Here is a 20,909-nt window from a genome sequence, read left to right as displayed (position 1 = left end):
GATTATAAAACGCAGTGTTGTGTGCTGAGTGCCATTATCAAAGTGAACTGTAAAACTTACTAGGAGCATACTAGGAGAGCCAGTATGATGTAGTGGTTAAGACTCGTAATCTGGTGAACCGGGTTCGATTCCCCGCTCCTCCGCATGCAGCTGCTGGGTGACCTTGGGCCAGTCACACTTCTCTGAAGTCTCTCAGCCTCACAGAGTGTTTGTTGTGGGGGAGGAAGGGAAAGGAGAATGTTAGCTGCTTTGAGACTCCTTCGGGTAGTGATAAAGCAGGATATCAAATCCAAACTCCTCCTCTTCTACTACTAGGAGCATAAGAAGCTGCCTTCTACTGAGTCAGGCCATTGGGGCCTCTCAGTATTGTCTACACTGGCTGGCAGCAGCTCTCCAGGGTTTCAGGTAGGAGATTCCCCCAGGCATACCTGGAGATGCTGGGGATTAAACCTGAGACCTTCCTCGGAGGCTTTTAAGCAGAGGTTGGATGGTCATCTGTCCTGGGTGCTTTAGCCGAGATTCCTGCATTGCGGGGGGTTGGACTAGATGACCCTTGGGTACCTTCTAACTCCAAGATGGGCTGGGTATAAATAGTAGATGTAGATGATGATGATTCTTTGATTCTGCTTGCAAGATGGATGCTCTGCCCCTGAACTATGCCTCTTCTGAAAGTGCAAGCAGTTTAAAAAACGCCAAATTAGCATTTACACTTCAGGGGGGGAAAGGAGCTCATGCAGAAAAGTGATTGCCACGTGTCACATTGCGCGTTGAATAGACTGACCTGTGGGCGCAGCAAGGATGAGCTAGATGGCCTTTGGCGTCCCCTCGCCTTGTGCCTGTCGCAGAATCCTAGCACTAACTTGGGGTCTTGCCCTGGGTGTAGGAAGGGAGGTTGTTGGCCCCTGAGCTGGATTCTGAATCTCCAGTGCCCAGCTGACCAAACGCTATCCTGAAAACTCCCAGGTGTACAGTGGTACCTCGGGTTAAGTACTTTATACGTTCCAGAGGTCTGTTCTTAACCTGAAACTGTTCTTAACCTGAAGCACCACTTTAGCTAATGGGGCCTCCTGCTGCCGCAGCGCCGCTGGAGCCCGGTTTCTGTTCTTATCCTGAAGCAAAGTTCTTAACCTGAAGCACTATTTCTGGCTTAGTGGAATGTGTAACCTGAAGCGTATGCAACCTGAAGCGTATGTAACCCGAGGTACCACTGTACAGGGATTGCCAACTTTCCCGCTGACCTCTGCAGCTCTGCCTTTTAACAGCCGCCACATCTGCAGGCATTGTTTTGCAGTTGAAAAGTTGGCATTCGCCCGTGCTGTCTTGGGTCAAGGTTTAAAACATCTTTTTTCTCTCTCTCGATCCATTCCTGCAAACACACACACAAACACAGAGCATATTTGCACACGATTTCCTGATGCTGAGGAATCTGAAATATTTTTTGCAAAAACTCCTTTCTCTTTTCCCTGCAGAAAAAAACCAGCAAACAAACCAGGTTTGCCTGTGAACTTGACGGGAACAGAAAGCCAGACAGTGGCACAGGAAAGGTCTGGCGATTAAACCCCCTGCCTTGGGTCAATCCTGGGGGGGGGGCGAGGAAGCAGAGAGAGCGTTGTTGGGGGGTCCGGTCTCAGGTAACAGATATGCTCTGGGTGGGCTGCGGAGGGGGCGGTGGTCTGTGCTTAGGATGGTGGCGGAGGCGAGAAAGTTTTTGACATTCTCTCCAGCAACTCCTTCCCCGTTGCGCCCCTATTGGGGGATGCAAATCCTCCATTCCTGCCCCGCAACCAATGACGTCCCCGGGTGGGCGGGGCTTCCCATTGACAGAATGAGCACCTGGGTGTTTACTCCGAGCGAGCAATGTGTGCGCAGCAGCCCCTAGACTGTGCAGGAGGGGAGGGGACCGTCTGGGAGGGGGGAAAGAGGAGGAGGAGGAGGAGGGGGCTGTCGGCGGGGATGGGCTATAAGAGAAGGCAGCCGAGAGGAGCCAGCGAGAGGGGTGGGCGTGAGCTGCCTGGCTGGGGAAAGAGAGAGAGAGAGAGGCGTGGAGGGCAGCCGAGGGGCAAAAGACCGAGACCCTCTGCCGTTCCCTCCCTTCCTCCGTTCTCAGGTCTTGCCCGGGAAGCTCAGCGACCGAGCAGCGAAGTCGTGACTCTCCTTCGCCTCCCCGAGCGATTCGGCACCCGAAGGGCTCGCCTGCCTGAAGCGGACGTCCAACCGCCCCTTCCTGCCCTCCAGCCGGCTTTTCTTGCCAAAGATCACCCCTCTCTCCCTCCTTCATTCTTTCTTTCTCTCCACCGCCAGCCCGGCTCCCTTCGCCACTCGTCTGGCGCCTGCGGAAGGTGCCACAGCCGAGGTGCCACAACCACTTCTGTCAATTTGCCAGCCAGCTGCTTCAGCGACTGAGTTAAAAGGGGGGTGTGGACGCCCAGGAAGAGCTCGCTGGCAGGCAGGGTGGGCGTGGGGGAAGAGAGAGAGGAGCTCTCGCACCCGGACGAGCGAGCGGCAGATCCGCCCACCCCTCGCCGGATGATGAGAAAATAACCCGGGGCTCAGCGGCGCCTGGAACGTGGAAGACGAGGGTGGCAGGATGGTCCAGCAGAGGAGCGTGCGGAGCCGGGGGTCGGAGGGCAAGCGGGAGGTGTGCCCCAAGGATGCCCTGCTGCTGAAGGATGCCAAAGGGGAGCCGGGCTGGTGCAAGACTCCCAGCGGGCACATCAAACGCCCCATGAACGCCTTCATGGTGTGGTCCCAGAACGAGCGGCGGAAAATCATGGACCAGTGGCCGGACATGCACAATGCTGAGATCTCCAAGCGCCTTGGCCGCCGTTGGCAGCTCCTGCAGGACTCGGAGAAAATCCCCTTTGTCAAGGAGGCAGAGCGGCTGCGACTGAAGCACATGGCTGACTACCCAGACTACAAGTACCGGCCCAGGAAGAAGGGCAAAGTGGGCACTGCTAAGTCCCGCCCCAGGGTCTCAGTCAAGATCAAGCCCTCCGTCCTCGGGAGGGTGGCGTCCGGCAGAAGGCAGCCCCCCAAGCAGGGTGGCAGCGGCAGCCAGGAGGGACGCTCGACGCCCGAGCTGGACGACGACCCGCTGGAAGCGCGGCTGATGGAGGCGCCTTTTGACGACGGCCCGAAAACTCCCGGCAAAGAGTTCTGGCACGTGCTGCCGGCGAGCGGCGAGAAAGGAGCGTGGGTGGGCAGTTCCGGCGACCCAAAGGACCACGAGGTTGGTGCTGCTGCTGCTGCTGCTGCCAAGTCCTTTTCGGACCAGGCAAGGTCCTCGGAGACCCCTTCTCCAGCGTCCACCCGGTCCCCGCTGTCTTCCTTCGCCTCGTCGGACGAAGAGTTTGAAGAAGAGCTCTTGAGCTTCCTGCCCGCCCGAGCCCAGCCGAACACGCCCTGCGGGACGCCGGACTGGTCCGTCTTCGACAAAGACCTGGACCTCTTCCCCCTGGGCGCCACGTCTCACTTTGAGTTCCCGGATTATTGCACCCCGGAGGTGACTGAGATGATCGCTGGGGACTGGCTGATGTCCAGCATCTCAGACTTAGTCTTCACGTACTGAATCCCTTAGCCAGGTAAACTCTCACTTCTCCGCAATCAGGTTGTCTCAAAAAAAGAAAAAGAAACCCAGCTGTTTACATGCAGGAATCAGGTATCTCCATTTTCTTGCCTTGGCTGCATTCAAAGGCGAGCTCTCCATCAGCCCATCCCCCGCTCCGCACACACCCACTTTGCCGGCACCCTCTGGCTTGGCAGGGCTGGCGTGCCGGGGCTGGGCTCTTCATCTCCTCTCGCCCCCCATGAGCCACGGAGGGATCCGGGCTCGATGCAGTGTGTATTTACCCATGAAATTTGACTGTCTAATCAGGTTTTTTCCCCCCATTGCAAGCCTCTCCAGCCGTCTCCCCCCCCCCGCCCCCGCCTCTTCCTCCTCGCAGCTGCTTCCCAGCTCCTCCGCCATCCAAGGCGGAGGTCGCCCCCCCTCAGTTTCCACACCGATCCATTCCTCTCCTCTTCTTCTCCTTGCCCACGCTCCTTCCTTTCGGCTCCTTATTCCTCTTGCAAGCTTCCAATTCTCCACTTTGATTTCCGTGCCATTTCAGCGCTTGTCTTGCGGTGGGCAGCTGGGGGGGTGTGGGGGGGTGTATTCTGTCCTTCGGTTACCTGACACCCGCCCCCCCCAACTGCCCACACTTTCCCCCTTCTGTTCCATTTTAAATGGCTCCCAGGAAAGAGATCCTCCCCGTTGGATCGCGTCGCGTTCAGAGAGATGTTCAGGAACATTTTGCCGCCCGTCTTGCACCCGGTGTGGGCAGGGCTTCCGGGTCCTCGTTTCACGATAACTTTTTTGTTTTGTTTTCTTTTCCGCACAAAAACACGCTCCCGAACTGGGTTGGGGAAAAGCACAGCCGGGCGGCGCCCACGTGGTGTTCACGTGGATCCGATGCTCGCACATGCCATCTTCTCGTGGGCAGCCGGTTCCTGTCACCGACACCCCAAAAATGCCACCCTCCCCAATTCCCCCTAGAGGTGCATGCCACGGGCATGAGCCGTGGGTCCCTCCTTCCTCTCGCGTGCTGCGTCCAAAGCAGACCGGGGTCTTGTTGGCATCCTTCCCTCCTTGCCACTCCCTCTGTGTTGCCACGTTCCAGCCTCTCTGGGTATTGGCCAAGGAGATTGCTAGCGCCAGGGAATCTCTCAGGGTGGAGGTCCCTGGGGCGGGAAACTCAAGCCCACCTGAGGGTGACAGAGGGCAACTCCCCCAACCTGCAGGGGGCCATGACTTTCACCGAAGGTCAAATCCAGCCTCCCTGCTGGCTGTCGGCAGAGGCTACCCAGCGGCTTCCCTGGCGGAAAGGAGGGCAGTCGATGTCTCGGTGGCTGGCTAGCAGCAAGGAGGTTTTCTGCCTGGGTTGGGTCCCTCTGTGTTGCCACCTCCTTCCCACCTCCCTGTGCCCACGCCAGGGAAATCCCACTGGCTCTGGTGGGCGAGGGGCTCAAGGCATAGCCGGCACGTTGCAAGGAGGGTACGGCTGGCAAGGGAGCCTTGAAAGCTGCCTGGGAGACACGGCGGTGGGCTGTGGTCGGGCAGCGAGGTGGAAGGAGGTGCCCTTTGGCAACCGCTCCCAGTGGAAGTATCAAGGCGGGTCCTGCCCCTTCCACCTGGGGAGGGAAGGCAGGTTTCTTGGCAGGGAAGCGTGCCTCCAACATTGGCATTTTTCAGTGCCTTTTTTGGACAGCCAGATTTGTCCTGTGGTCGCTGGGGAAAGATGGGCACACAGCAGCACCCGTAGCCCCGGCTGAAGCCCCTCCGTAGGGAGGAACGTCTAGGGAATTGCCTTGCGCTGAGTCAGACCCTTGGTCAATACTGCCGACACTGACTGCCAATACAGACCCTAGCTGAATACTGCCGACACTGACTGGCAACAGCTCTCCTGGGTGACAGGCAGGGGACGTCCCCTAGCCCTGCTGTGGATGGAACCCGAGACCTTCTGCATGCAAAGCAGGTGTTCTGCCACTGAACTGTGGCCTCTCTTTTTAAAATAAGTCAAGACCCCAGTCCTCATGAGTCTGGATTCCTAATTCGGACACATGTTTCTCTCTCCAAGCCCAGTTTCCAGGGATTAAAACCAAGACCTTCTGCATGCAGAGCAGGTGTTCTGTCCCTGATCTACATCCCCTCTGCAGTAAACTCCAGGGATTCTAGTTAGCTGAGGATACAAATCCATTTCTGCTGGGTCTTGCCCGGAGCTTTGCAGAACTGTGATTCCCAAGCCGTGGCAATTAACCCAGTTTAGCCTTACAGATCGCAAAACTCCAGCTTCACCTTCCCATCCCCAAATACAGGCGTTCCCTGCGCTGCACATTTAAGGTGACTTATGAAAGGGTTATTCCCTCCAGCAAGGAACTCTGGGAATTGTAGTTTTATTCTAGGGCAGCTGGCTGGAGCTGATGGGAGTTGTGGTCTGCTGTACATACAGCATGTGGAGGTTATCTGCCTGGGGGGAGAGGCTGCTTAGGGGAAGGAAGGAAGGCCTAGATGAGGAAATTGGGGTTGAAACTTGACTTAACGCCTGGAAGGCATTGTAAACCACATTTTGGACCTCTTTGGGCTTGTTAAATTTGTGCATGTTTCTGGTTAGGAGAGAGCACAGCATTTGCCAGCCAAATGGGCATTCTGACCGGCATTAAGTTTTATGTTCACATTTATAGAATCAGAACTGTAGAGTGGGAAGGTACCCAGGGGTCATCTAGTCCAACCCCGGGCAATGCAGGAACCGCAGCTCATTATTGCAAAGTGTGTGGGGCATGATTTAAACTTTATGTGTGCAACTGGAAATGTCCACGGGGTGGAATGCAGGGAGCAGAAGCTCCAGCAGTTGTTTCCCCAGGTGGTGCTCAGAGAGCTGGGCGTTGTAGTCCACAACATCTGGAGGGCACCAGGTTGGGGAATGCTGCAGGGAGGTGCCGTTCCTGGAATCAGCTGCTTGCTGTTGAAAGCGAGGCTCTGGTTTACAAATTGTACAGGACCGGCCACCCGCCTGGCGAATAGGCTTTATCCCAAAGGGCTGCTCCCTCTGCAAGACCGGGATCATAGAACAGTAGAGTTCGGAGGGGGTTCTCCGGGTCATCTAGCCCAACCCCCTGCAAGGCAGGAATCTCCCTCAAGCACGGCACTTGCGGAGGCGTCCGCCTGCAATTCAGGAGCCTGTGTTCAGCAATGGGCGCCGATGGATGAGCAACCTTTGGGCAGCTGGGAGGGTAAGGAAAGGCAGAAGCCGTTGCCCTCCACAGCTGCCTCACTCTGCTACTCTCTGCAAGGCACTAGGGCACCCAGAAACGCCATGCGCAAATGCGAATGGACATGCATAGCAAGGGGTTGGGCTAGATGACCTTTGGTGTCCCTTCCAGCCGCATGAGGCAGGATCCACCAGGGCATTTTTCTGCCTGGGTGTCACTTATGTGGCAACAAAGGAAGCTGCCCTATACTGGGTCAGACCTCGAAGGCCATCTGCCTCAGCACTGCCTGCACTGACTGGCAGCTCAGAAACGTATTATGGGGGCCAGGAGCACAATTGCTGAAGCCTGGCACTGAAAGCAGAGGCAGGGCCTTATCTGTGGCTGAAATTCAGCCGCCGATCATTGCCTTTGCAAGATCCCAGGCCTCTTCTCATCTCTCTGCACCCCTCAAAACAGCTGAGCCTAGTTTTCAGGGCTGGTTGTTTTTTTTTAATACAAAAAAATCCCTTCCCTAGAGCAATCTCCATTCCCCGTTTATTTTAGACACAGCGAGTTTTGCTAATTATATTTGCTAATCTTAGAAAGCCCCCTCGCATTCCTAGAGCTCTAGGAAGTCCCAAAGGACCGCTGCTGCGCTTGGGACAATCCCTTTATCCTCATCTGGACACCACCAGAGATCACAGAATCGTAGAATCTTGGGAGTTCGAAGGGACCTCAGTGGTCATCTAGTCCAACCCCCTAAGAATGCAGGAATCTCAGCTAAAGCATCCCTGACAGATGGCCGCCCAAGCTCTGCTTAAAAGCCTCCAAGGATGGAGATTTTTTGATGAACGTGCCATTTCAGGTAAACTGCAAAATATCATTCGGATGCTAGATTGTCTGAATGTAGCGCTACTTGCAGGTTTAAAAGTGGCTGCTTTGCTTTGTCCCGGCTCTCTGCAAGAGAGCTCTGGATCTGTCAAGTGATTATCTCGCCTTCCATCCCAGGAGTTTTGTGACGGCACGTGGGGTTCTTCCTCCTGTTTTATCGCCGCACAACAACCCTGTGAGGTAGGAGATGATGATGATGATAATAATAACAATTTATTATTTATACCCCGCCCATCTGGCTGGCTTTCCTCAGCCACTCTGGGCGGCTTCCAACAAAATATTGAAATACAATAGTCTGTTAAACAGGGCTGCCTTCAGCTGTCTTCTAAAAGTCTGGTAGTTGTTTATTTCTTGGACATCTGGTGGGAGGGCGTTCCACAGGGCGGGTGCCACTACCGAGAAGGTCCTCTGCCTGGTTCACTGTAACTTGGCTTCTCACAGTGAGGGAACTGCCAGAAGGCCCTCAGTGCTGGACCTCAGAGTCCAGGCTGGATGATGGGGGTGGAGACGCTCCTTCGGGTATACTGGACTGAGGCCATTTAGGGCTTTAAAGGTCAGCACCAACACTTTGAATTGTGCAGCCCTGTTTAGGGAAGCTTTTAATGTTTAATAGGTTATTGTATTTTAATGTTCTGTTGGAAGCCACCCAGAGTGGCTGGGGAAACCCAGCCGGATGGGCGGGGTATAAATAATAAATTGTTGTTGTTGTTGTTGTTGTTGTTGTTGTTGTTGTTGTTGTTGTTGTTGTTGTTGTTGTGTTGACTTGTCTTGGCCAGGATTTGCATTTGAGTCCCCTTTGATTGCTGCTCTGGATCTCGCTCACCTGGCTAGTGCGTGTGCAAAGCCAGATTGCAGTCTCTGCAGCTGTCCGTTTCCCTGTTGCATTGCGATTCCTGCATTGAAAGGGGGTTGGACTAGATGACCGCTGGGGTCCCTTCCAACTCTAAAGTTCTACGATTCTGGGGATGGGCCTTGCTGCCCAAACGACCCAAAGGCCTCCACTCCCGAGGTTGCAATGTGAGTGGTGGAGCCACGCCTGAGAGATGTGTTCCAGGGTCTTTGCAGCCTCTGTGGGGATGCTGGGGTCCATGGACACTTCGTGACGCAGCCCTGTATTGGGCAGTTGTGGAGTCGCCAAGATCCTCTCCTGTGGGTCCGATTCCCCTATTGCTGCCCATGCTCCTCCGTGCCTGGCCTGCATGCCAAAGTTCAGTCTCTGGTGCCCTCCGTTTAAAAAGGGACTTGATGGCAGGTGATGGGGAAAACTGGAGAGGGTCCTAGCTGAGGGTCACAGCATTTGCCCTGTGTGCAGAAGGTCGCCAGGTTCAGTCCCCAAAAGCATCTTCAGGTAGGGAGAGGCTGAAATCCCTGGAGAGCAGCTGCCAATCAGTGTGGACAATACTGGTCTAGATGGACCAATGGTCTGATACAAGGCAACTTCCTTCTTGCGTGTATTCCTACAAGATTATCGCCAGTCTAGATGTGCCCAAAGCTTGATCCAGGATCCAGGCCATTTCCCGTGTTCGTTTAGGCGCCAGAATCTGTTCCGAGCGTGGAGAGCCAATCCCTGTATCGCGCTGCCCTGTAAAGGCGCCGCTGCGACAGCCGGTTGAAAAGTTGGCAGTCCTTCTGGTTTCCCCCGGTGTCAGTGGGAAATCCAGAGATGACGTGGATGCACAAATTGCATGCGTCGCAGTGACCGTTACGGCCTTCTGCATGCAGAGCAGGAACTCGGAGGGAAGGCACTGCTTTGAGTGCAGAAGGTTGCAGGTTTAAACCTCCAGGTTGTGCTGGGAAAATCTCCTGCCCAAGCTCGACCAGGGAGATGGCTGTGAAGTACGTATTCCGTTTCAGCCCACGTTCTTCTGGGATGGAGCTGCACCACTGGGATCTTGAACCCGAGTCCCACCTGCTATTTCCTTCCCAGAAACAGGGAGCCGTGCCAAATGTCATACGGAGAGGTTTTGGAGCTTGACAAACACTTGATTTCTACCCGGAAGCCCTGCCACCACTTCCTCACCCAGCGTGGCGCAGAAAGCACTCTGCCCATGCCTCAAGCTACTCATGTCTTTCGTCACGTGTCTCGGGGCAAAGCCCTGGCTAGGAAACTTTGACCTTCAGGGCCCTCTGGTTGGCACTTCGTCCGTGCCAAGGAGAGCCCACGGGTGTCGAGAACTCTGATTTTATCAAAGCAGGGGACAGTGGGGTGCAGAATCCGGCCCCACGCAGAAAACCCTCCACCATGCCAGCTCCTCCGAAATCTTTGCCAGTGTCTGCTCCCCGAAAAAAGCCCCTTATTATTTTTTTGTCTCGCGCCCGTCCTCAGTTCGGACGGGCGTTTCTCTCGCCTTGCCCGCAGGGGCCCCCCACCCCATGCCCATGGGGACCAGCCTGGCCTCAAGTGCTACTCAAGAGTTTACAAATGTTTTCAGGCAAAAATAAATAAAGATAGAAAACCTTCCTCAGGACCCAGAGTCCGGCAGGATCAAAACCTGCTGCGTCTCTGACTACAACCCCGGGGAGGCCGGGCAGGTGGTCCGTAAGCCGACTGCCCACCTGCCCGCCGCCCTTCCTTCTGACTTCCAAGCACAAACTCTCTCTCTCCAATGCTTCCTCTTGCCCTGACTCTCTCTCGGAGCAGTTTATATGATTTCTCTCTCTCTCTTTCTCGGGTTGGGGTGGGTTGGGGTGTTGTGTCTGTAAGGGGGAGAACGTAAAAATAAAAAAATGGTGCTCAGTGGTGAATTCACACGAAGAAGAAGAAGAAGAAGAAGAAGAAATGTGTGCGATGTTAGTGCATTAGAGATGTCTGGAGCTTGCTTCTCTTCCCTCGCCGGTTCCTTTCCGCTGTGAATAACCTCTTTCCCTACCCGCTTCCTCCGCAGTCCTGCCGCCTGTAATTTTGCTTCCGTGGGTGTGCGTGCGTGGGTGTGTGGTTTGTCGAAGACTTAAAAATAAAATATTATAATGATGAAAAAAATAAAAATAAAACTCTTTCTCAGGTACAAACTCCACAGATTGTGGCCAGCAGAGGGCCTGGGGAGGGGGGGCAGCACCCCCCCACCCACCCCTTTCTTCTAAACCTCTCCCAATGCTTGACAGTTTTTCTCCGCAGGTGCAGCAACAGAATGAATAATAATAATAATAATAATGGTGATGATTAATGATGATGATGATGATAAGGATCACGTCCCACCTGCAAAGTGGTGCTAGAAAGCCCTGTTGGGTTTCCTTCTTGGTAAATGTCGTGTTAGTAGTGACCGTCGTCTTGGAAGAAGAAGAAAAAAATAGGCTTGTAGAAATTTTTTTGGAAAGGGGGACGTTAACGGCACTTGAGCCATCCGTGTGGTTCTGTGGCTAGCTCGGGAAATGGTGAAATGGTGGTTGTAACCCTGGAATAAAGTGTGTTCTTGGTCTGGAGATCTGCTGTGTCGGCTGTTGATTTTTTTAAAAATATGATTTTATCATTTATTAAATGGGTTAAATGTGGGCTGCTTTCCCCACAATCGGCTGTGTCCAAAGCGGCTTGCAGCCAAAAAACCACATCAAATTATACGAAATGCATTGCATGTCAGCCTATTCAAAAATGATCGGAAGTCAACAGTTTGGGAAACACGGAATAAATTCAGTATTACAACAATAATCTAGGCTTATAAACACAAAAGCAAAAGAAAGAGTTAACCGACTTTAAAGGTTTCGTTAAGGGTCTTGCAAACCAAGGAGTTTTGCTTTAATGCAGTGCAGAGGAGAGAACTACACAGGACATGCAGCCGGCTCCCCTAGCCCTACTCTAGAGGAGGCTGACGGCAGCAGAAGGCAAATGTCCGGGAGGGAAATGATGGCAAGCCTCTTCCCCCAGCAGCCTGGAAGCACCACCAGCTGCTGCTGCAGGACTTATTGCAACGCAACACGAATTGCAAAAAAATTGAAACCCCGGAGGGCAGGGAAGGAAATACATTAAAAACTTCCCACCCAGTTCTAAAAGGCCACAGGTTGTTAAAAAGCCAAAGTCCTGGTTATAGAGGAAAGGTTTTAAGGTAAAGGTAAAGGTACCCCTGCCCGTACGGGCCAGTCTTAACAGACTCTAGGGTTGTGCGCCCATCTCACTCAAGAGGCCAGGGGCCAGCGCTGTCCGGAGACACTTCCGGGTCACGTGGCCAGCGTGACATCGCTGCTCTGGTGAGCCAGAGCCGCACACGGAACGCCGTTTACCTTCCCGCCAGTAAGTGGTCCCTATTTATCTACTTGCACTTTGATGTGCTTTCGAACTGCTAGGTTGGCAGGCGCTGGGACCGAACAACGGGAGCGCACCCTGTCGTGGGGATTCGAACCGCCGACCTTTCGATCGGCAAGCCCTAGGCGCTGAGGCTTTTACCCACAGCGCCACCAAAGTCCTGGTTATAGAGGAAAGGTTTTGCTTGGTGCCTAAAGCGATATTATGATGGCTTCAGGCGAGAGCATCCCTGGGGAGAGCATTGCACAAACAGGGAGCCACCACTGAAAAGGCCTGTTCTTGTGTTGCCACGATTTTCACGATTGCTGGTTTTCGTCCGAAGAGAGAAGGGGACATCAACCATCTGCTCCCTCGCCAATTTTATCTTCCCGACAGTCCGGCAAAGTAGCCCAGCCCTTGTGTCCGTCAAGCTCTTGGGGGGCCAGGGAGCACATTTGGAAATCTTAAGGAACGGCCATGGGCACCGCAGAATACATATTTCGCAGAAGGAAACTGACGATGCTCATGCAAAATACCCTGACAGGTAACAATAATAATTAAAAATTGGGTGGTTCCACACACTGCCGTCCCCCACATAAAGGCGACCCCTTCAGCAGCAACAGCTACCACTTTCAGTAATGGAGGCAATATGTCTCTGAATTCTGGGCAGCTCCTGTGAGAAGAGGGTGCTGGACCAGATGTGCCCCCTGGGGACTGATGCGGCAACCAGGCTCTCCTATTTATTTTATTTTAATTATTTATTGAATTTATAAACCACCCTATATACCGTCTCAGGGCGGTTCACAGAAAAGATCACAATATATAAAATCAGAATAAAAACAATAACCCAGTAACACCGTTGCAAAAAACAGCCACATTCTAAAAGGGTGTTGGATGTAAGGTCACTCAAAGGCCTGGTCAAAAAGGGAGGTTTTTGCCTAGCACCTAAAGGTGTATAATGGAGGCGCCAGGCAAACTTCCCTGGGGAGAGCATTTCACAGACAGGGAGCCACTACAGAGAAGGCCCTGCTCTCGTGTCGCCACCCTCCGCACCTCTCGAAGAGGAGGCACACGACGGAGTGTTGGGAATTTCATTCCTCCGCGTTGCAGTTGTGTGGGATTGTTACATATCACATCACTGATTTTCTGTGGTTGATGTACCAAAAAGGAGGGCCTCAGAAGATGATCTGAGAGTCCAGGTAGGTTCATATGGAAAGAGGAGGTCCTTGAGGTATTGCGGTCCTGGGCCGTTAAGGCTTTATAGCTCAAAACCAGCATTTTAATTGGGCCCGGAAACTAATTGGTAGCTAGTGCAGTGGGACCAGGATCAGTCTAATATGCTCAGACTTGCTCTGGTGAGCAACCTGGCTGCCGAATTCGGCACTAACTGAAGTTTCCAAACTGTCTTCAGGGCAGCCCTACGTATAATGTATTGCAGTAATCTAACCTTGAAGTTACGAGAGCATAGACGACAGTAGTTAGGCTACCCCTGTCCAGATAGGGGCGTAGCTGGGCCACCAGTTGAAGCTGATGGAAGGCACTCCTTATCATAAAAGGTAAAGGGACCCCTGGCCATTAGGTCCAGTTGTGGCTGACTCTGGGACACGGATGGCGCTGTGGGTTAAACCACAGGGCCTAGGACTTGCCGATCAGAAGGTCGGCGGTTTGAATCCCCGTGACAGTCAGGGGTCCCTTTAAGTAAAGGTAAAGGGACCCCTGACCATTAGGTCCAGTCGTGGCCGACTCTGGGGTTGCGGTGTTCATCTCGCTTTATTGGCCGAGGGAGCCGGTGTCCAGCTTCCGGGTCATGTGGCCAGCATGACGTACCTGCTTCTGGCAAACCAGAGCAGCGCACAGAAACGCCATTTACCTTCCCGCCGGAGCGGTACCTATTTATCTACTTGCACTTGACATGCTTTTAAACTGCTAGGTTGGCAGGAGCAGGGACCGAGCAACGGGAGCTCACCCCGTCGTGGGGATTCGAACCGCCGACCTTCTGATCGGCAAGTCCTAGTCTCTGTGGTTTAACCCACAGCATAGAAGGGTATAATTGTTGAGTTGGAAGGAACCATAAGTATCTGGTCCAACCCCCCTGGAATGCAGGAATCTTTTGCCCAACACGGGACTCGAATTCATGACCCTGAGATTTAAGAGTCTCGTGCTGTTGTCAACTGAACTTCCATTCTTATAAGATGTGTTTATGCAAAACCACAGAGGGAAGAGCTATCAATGGTTACTATCCACAATGGCCGTGTCTCAGGCAGTATCGCTGGGAATCTCAAGTGTGGAGAGCACCCATCTTATTTTGAATGAATGTGTGTAAATGAAAATGAAAATATCAAATGCTGTGGAACAGCGCAACTACATTATTACATGAGCACTGTCCCACAGCATTTGATATTTTCATTTACATACATTCCTTCGAAATAAGATGGGTTTATGAAACAATTCTATATCCTCCCACCACGCTGACGAAGAATTCTGCGAAACAGTAGTCAATATCTGGAATCACTGTTCAGTGTTGGACATAATATTTTGATGAATACACAAAGCTTCACAGCTTGTCTTTCATCGCACAAAGTCTGGTACCTCGCTTCATTTAAAGATTTCCAGAGACTTTGAGACAAGATTTCATTTTGGACTTGTTACGGTTTGAAGGAATTCTATAAAAGATTGTTTATTGCGTAGGTACATGGTCATCGTGTTGCCTAGACATTGCTGACGCTCTCTTTGCAACACAGGGGCTTGTTTGGGCAATGTAAGAACAGGATCGTTGAGGACGCCAGCTTTAGTCTGACCCAGCAGAGAACTGTTCACAACACTACCCCCTTTCTGCCGCCTGCAACGAGCTCGCAGATCTGTCGATGGAATCTACGATCCCTGCTATTATTTGTTATTATTATTTGCTAAATTTATAAACCACCTTCATCCAAAGATCCCTGGGCGGTTCACAGCATAAAAACGCAAGATAAGGACATAAAAGACATAGTAAAAATAAGAACCGAAAACAAAGTAATAATTCTCCCTCCAACAAACACATATAAAAGGCTGTAGGATATGAATCAGCCAAAGGCCTGGTTGAAGAGAAACATTTTTACAGTGAAGGTGCCAAGCGGGCCTCCCTAGGGAGAGCATTCCACAAACGGAGCCACTGCAGAAAAGGCCCCGTTCTCATGTTGCCACCCTCCGGACTTCTCATGGAGGAGGCAAATGGAGAAGGGCCTCAGATGATGATCTCAGGGTCCGAGGAGGTTCATATGGGGAGAGTAGCCACTGATAGCCCATGAATTTGACCGGTCCTCTTTTAAAGCCTTCAAGTGAAGAGTCCTAGGGTTTAATGTGATTAAATCTGCTCAGAACAATGAAGTTGAATCAATGACTTAGGGTGAGGTAGGGGGAATCTGTAGCCCCCACCTCCAGATGCTGATGGACTACAACTCCCATCATCCCCCTGACCATGAGCCCTACTGGATGGGGCTGAGAGAGCTTCACGTCTAACAACACCCCAAAGACACCATTGGTTCCCCACCAGCTGCTTTAGGGTGTGAAGAGGGTTCGCGCCTAAAATATAAATAAAGCATATCTTAATTTGTGCGTTTATTATGCACCATTGCATTTACACCCCACTTTCCCTGCATAGAGCCCAAGGCAGTGTCTGCGGTTCTCCTCGTCCCTATTTTATCTTCACAGCAACCCTGTGAGGTAGGACAGGCTGAGAGAAAGAGCTGCAAGGTCAGGTCTTGCAAATGAAGTTCCGAGAGGCATCGGGTCAGCTGGACTAGACGGGCCATCTGTTCTGACAGCGGCCAGCCAGACGCCTCTGGGAAGTCCACAGGCAGGGCCCGAGTGCGAGAGCCGCGCTCTCCCCAGACTGCCTCCCACAGTGGAAAGAGAATACTGTCCTCGAGGATAGTAGTAGCCGGCGCGAGAGAGCCTTACCCTCCAGGAATCGGTCAAAGATTGGCTCCCTTAAGAACAGCCAGAGAGAGTTCTGCGCAGAGCTGGGATTTGAATCAATTCTTAATGTTAATGCTGCCCACTTCCCTGGGGTCTAGAGAAGTTCCTGAAGCGAAGCACAGCCTGATTAGATGCCCTTAGGAGGAGCGAGAGAGAAGTGGCGCCTGCAATATGAGCCACGTATGTTTGCAAATTTGCAAAGCAGAACCTATTGGAGGCAAGCGGACTCCAAAACGAGTAGGGGATCCCTAAGTAAAGGTAAAGGGACCCCTGACCATTGGGTCCAGTCGTGGCCGACTCTGGGGTTGCTCATCTCGCTTTATTGGCCGAGGGAGCCGGCGTACAGCTTCCGGGTCATGTGGCCAGCATGACCCAAACCGCTTCTGGCGAACCAGAACAGCGCACGGAAACGCTGTTTACCTTCCCGCTGGAGTGGTACCTATTTATCTACTTGCACTTTGACGTGCTTTCGAACTGCTAGGTTGGCAGGAGCAGGGACCGAGCAACGGGAGCTCACCCCGTCGCGGGGATTTGAACCGCCGACCTTCTGATCGTCAAGTCCTAGGCTCTGTGGTTTACCCCACAGCGCCACCCACGTCCCTAGGGGATACCTAGCACTCCCCTTAATATTGCACCCCCAGATCTAGCTAAAAGCTCCTTTCAGTCAAACCCTAAGCTCTCTTCTCTCTCTGCTAGACACACACTGCATTGACGTGAGATTCCACCACTGAATGCCTTTGCCAAAAGCTCTGAGCACTCAATTCACAGTGGATAATAGAATCACGGAGTGGAAAGGAACCCAAGGGACATCTAGCCCAACCCTCTGCAATTGGAAGGGATTTCAGTACATGGTTCCCCATCCAGTTTGAAACCAGACCAGACCCTAATAATAATAATAATAATAATAATAATAATAATAATAATTTATTTATACTCCGACCATCTGGCTGGGCTTCCCCAGCCACTCTGGGCAGCTTCCAACAAAATATTAAAATACCGTAATACATCAAACATTAAAAGCTTCCCTAAACAGGGCTGCCTTCAGATGTCTTCTAAAAGTCTGGTAGTTGTTCTTCTCTTTGACATCTGGTGGGAGGGCGTTCCACAGGATGGGTGCCACTACCAAGAAGGCCCTCTGCCTGGTTCCCTGTAACTTGGCTTCTCGCAGTGAGGGAACCGCCAGAAGGCCCTTGGCTCTGGACCTCAGTGTCTGGGCTAAACCAAGGAGGGTTTAGACGCTCCTTCAGGTATACTGGACCGAGGCCGTTTAGGGCTTTCAAGGTCAACACCAACACTTTGAATTGTGCTCGGAAACGTACTGGGAGCCAATGTAGGTCTTTCAAGACCGGTGTTATGTGGTCTCGGCGGCCACTCCCAGTCACAGTCTAGCTGCCGCATTCTGGATTAATTGTAGTTTCCAGGTCACCTTCAAAGGTAGCTCCATGTAGAGCGCATTGCAATAGTCTAAGCGGGAGATAACCAGAGCATGCACCACTCTGGCAAGACAGTCCACGGGCAGGGAGGGTCTCAGCCAAGTTCACAGATGAGACTAGGAGCCATGAAAGCAATTTGGAGCCTCATGGCTCAGGGGCGACATAGGTGACGGCAGACTTGGAGATGAAATGGAGCAACTGAGGAACAGGAGGAAGGTGTTGGCCTCCTCAGTGGAACCCCTGTGGTTTGCAAGGCTTTTTCTTTTTCGTAAAGATCAATCAATCAATCAATCAATCAACCAACCAACCCCTTCCAAAACCTAGACGGGGTAGTGCCCCTGCAAACACTCTTATGAGGATGCACCCTGCTCAGTATCCAGCAAAACTGAGTGTCATTTGGGGGGAAAAAATAGAAAATGGGGTGGGAGCACAAGACGAATTTGCTGGATCAGGCCAGTGGCCTCCCTAGTCCAGCATCCTGTTCTCACACTCGCCAGCCAGATTATTCTTCCAGGAACTCCTCAAACAAGATTATTCTCTCTCTTTATTTTAGTCACACAACCATTCCAGGTGCAGAAACAAATTTGGAAATATGGGCAGAGCGTCAGTGCTCAGGTTTATTTAACCCACTCTCTTGGAGATTAAAAAAAAGGGGCCCACATTCACTGTTTTTATTTTCTTGAGGAATCCATGCAGAACCCCCAAAGCAACACATTCCGGCTCCTGATTTTGGAAGATTTCCCCTAGAAAATGGTCGCCAGAGTCCGAGCATCTTCCCTGGGCTCTGCCAACAGCATCTCGGTGACATCACCAGCATCCCCACGAGGATGCTGTCTCCACGGCAACAGGGCGGTGGTGTCGTCGGCCCTGTTGACTCCTGACAACTGCACTGATCCGCAGCCAACAGGCAAACGGGCCCTGGAAGGGCTGGGATCATCCTGGCTCTTTGCACAGCCAAACAAACCCCTGCGTGCGGGAACGAGGGAGCCGGCCCAATCCCCTTAGCCTTAGAAAGCAAGCCCACCAGCGGATTAAGCCGGGCAGCTGGTCCCCTTGTTTGTGTGGCTTATTACGGACTATCACACCAGGCAGGGCATAGCGGATTGGGCGAACTGCGGGGCAACTGGCAGCCTTGAGATGCGCGGCCTAATCCCACAGCTCTGATCCTGTTACGAGAGAGACGGAGGCTCACGACAACACACAGCATCCAAATCTAGACAAAGATGCCCCTGTTTCCATCACCTTGAACCTCTGCCTTGTCTCCAGGGCTCTGCGTGCCCATAGTTGGTGTCGTCTTCCATCCAGGCTTGTTGTCAAGGTGGCAGCGAGGAGCGCAGCTCCCGGTTGGACCAAGCATATCCCCCGCCTGATCCCAGAGGTGCTTGGAGCGAAATAGGATGAGTCCCTCCCAACAGCTTTCCCCAAAATTCACCTCCGCTGTTCCTTTCCTCCTTCTCTTCTTCCCCTAAATCTGCTGAAAACATCCTCTCCAACATTTCTCCGATGAAAATAAAGGTAAAGGTAAAGGGACCCCTGACCATTAGGTCCAGTCGTGGCTGACTCTGGGGTTGCGGCGCTCATCTCACTTTATTGGCCAAGGGAGCCGGCGTACAGTTTCCGGTTCATGTGGCCAGCATGACTAAGCCGCTTCTGGCGAACCAGAGCAGCGCATGGAAACGCCGTTTACCTTCCCACTGGAGCGGTACCTCTTTATCTACTTGCACTTTGACGTGCTTTCGAACTGCTAGGTTGGCAGGAGCTGGGACTGAGCAACGGGAGTTCACCCTGTCGCGGGGATTAGAACCGCCGACCTTCTGATTGGCAAGTCCTAGGCTCTGTGGTTTAACCCACCGCGCCACCCGGCACCCGATGAAAATAGGGACGTCCTATTCCATAATGATAATATTACTATTTATACCCCACACATCTTACCAGGTTGCCCCAGCCACTCTGGGCAGCTTCCAACATATATAAAAACAAAATAAAACATTAAACATTTTTTAAAAACTTCCCTATACAGTCATACCTCATGTTACGTTTGCTTCATGTTACTTTTTTTCAGGTTGCGTCCTGCGGCAACCCGGAAGTACCGGAAAGGTTTACCTCCGGATTTCGCCGCTCGCGCATGCGCAGAAGCACTGAAACGCGCTTCGCGATATGCGCACAAGCACCAAATCACAGATACGGCGCTTCAGGTTGTGGGCTTTTCATGTCGCGAACGGGCCTCCGGAACAGATCCCATTTGCAACCAGAGGTACCACTGTACATGCGAGCATCATATCCGAGAGATATGACACAGAATCTCCCCCCTCCCAATAGCACACTCTGAGCTGTTTAACCCTGTAAGCTCAGGTTGTCCTCACAGTACAGGACTACCTTCAGATGGCTCAGGGGTCGGATAACTCCATACCCTCCAACATTTCTCCAGTGAAAACAGGGACATCCTAAGGAAAAGCGGGATATTCTGGGATCAAATCAGAAACTGGGACAGCTTCTCTAAATCAGGGATGTCCCTGGAAAATAGGGACACTTGAAGGGTTTATGAAAGCTGTCCAGGCCATTTTCTTCTACCCTCCCATAACTGCCACAAACCATAAGGTTCAGAAAAGGGCAACTGAAAAGATCAAAGCAACTTTTATTTTCTTCTAATGGGGGTTTGCTCGTTTGGTGCTTTTGCAAACCTCAGGGTTTTGCCGTGCCTGCAGAGAAGCTCCTTGTGTGCAGCAGTTGCAAAAAAAAAAAAAAAAAAAAAGGCAGCTATCATGCTAGGGATGGTTAAGAAAGCAATTGAAAATAAAACTGCCAATTGCAGCGATGCCATTCTGCAAATCTGTGGTGTGACCACATTTGGAATACTGTGTGTGGTTCTGGTTGCCTCACCTCAAACAGGATATTGTGGAGTCTGGAAAAGGTCCAGAAATGAGCAATTCTTGTGGACTTGAAGAAGAAGAGTTTGGATTTGATATCCCGCCTTTCACTCCCCTTCAGGAGTCTCAAAGCGGCTAACAATCTCCTTTCCCTTCCTCCCCCACAACAAACACTCTGTGAGGTGAGTGGGGCTGAGAGACTTCAGAGAAGTGTGACTGGCCCAAGGTCACCCAACAGCTGCAGGTGGAGGAGCGGAGACGCGAACCCGGTTCCCCAGATTACGAGACTACCGCTCTTAACCACTACACCACACTGGCTCTCCACTGAAGCGGAACGCTGGGAGATTCAGGACAGAGAATGTCCTTCTTTTACACAGCGCATAGTTTTTACTATGCTGATTTACTGATTTCAACTTTTAACATGGTTTTTACTGTACGGCTTTATGTACTTTTGTTGTAAACAGTTTTTTAATGAAATAGCAGCATGTGTTTTTTATAAATAAGAAAGTAAAAAATAAATAGACTCTGGAATTTGCTCCCGCAGGCCGTGATGGCCACCAACCAGGACAGCTTTAAGAGAGAATTATACAGATTCTTGGAGGAATAAGGCTATCAATGGCTACAAGCCAGGATACCTATTGCTCTGCCTCCGCAATTGGAGGAAGCAATGCTTCTGCATACTAGCTGCTAGAAACCGCAGGAAGGAAGAGGGGTCTTGTGTTCGAATCCTGCTTGCTGGTTTCCTAGAGGCATTTGGTCAGCCGCCGTGGGAACAGGATGCTGGACTAGGCAGTCCATTGGCCTCATCCAGCAGCCTCTTCT

The 20,909-nt window shown here is 52.1% G+C and overlaps 1 protein-coding gene across 1 annotated transcript; it reads left to right on the top strand.

The window, feature by feature from the left end:
- Nucleotides 1–1,477: 1,477 nt before the first annotated feature.
- SOX12 (SRY-box transcription factor 12) lies at nt 1,478–11,037 on the top strand. Its single transcript, XM_077929442.1, has one exon. It carries the CDS (start codon nt 2,588–2,590, stop codon nt 3,566–3,568), a length of 981 nt encoding a protein of 326 aa, XP_077785568.1. The 5' UTR covers nt 1,478–2,587; the 3' UTR covers nt 3,569–11,037.
- The last annotated feature ends 9,872 nt before the right edge of the window (nt 11,038–20,909 follow it).

This window comes from Podarcis muralis, chromosome 5 (genome assembly GCF_964188315.1).
Source record: "Podarcis muralis chromosome 5, rPodMur119.hap1.1, whole genome shotgun sequence".
NCBI lineage: Eukaryota > Metazoa > Chordata > Lepidosauria > Squamata > Lacertidae > Podarcis > Podarcis muralis.
This window is presented reverse-complemented; position numbering and strand designations above follow the sequence as displayed.

Excerpts from the sequence above, each read along its gene's own strand:
- SOX12 (XM_077929442.1), top strand. The coding sequence starts at position 2,588 with ATGGTCCAGCAGAGGAGCGTGCGGAGCCGGGGGTCGGAGGGCAAGCGG.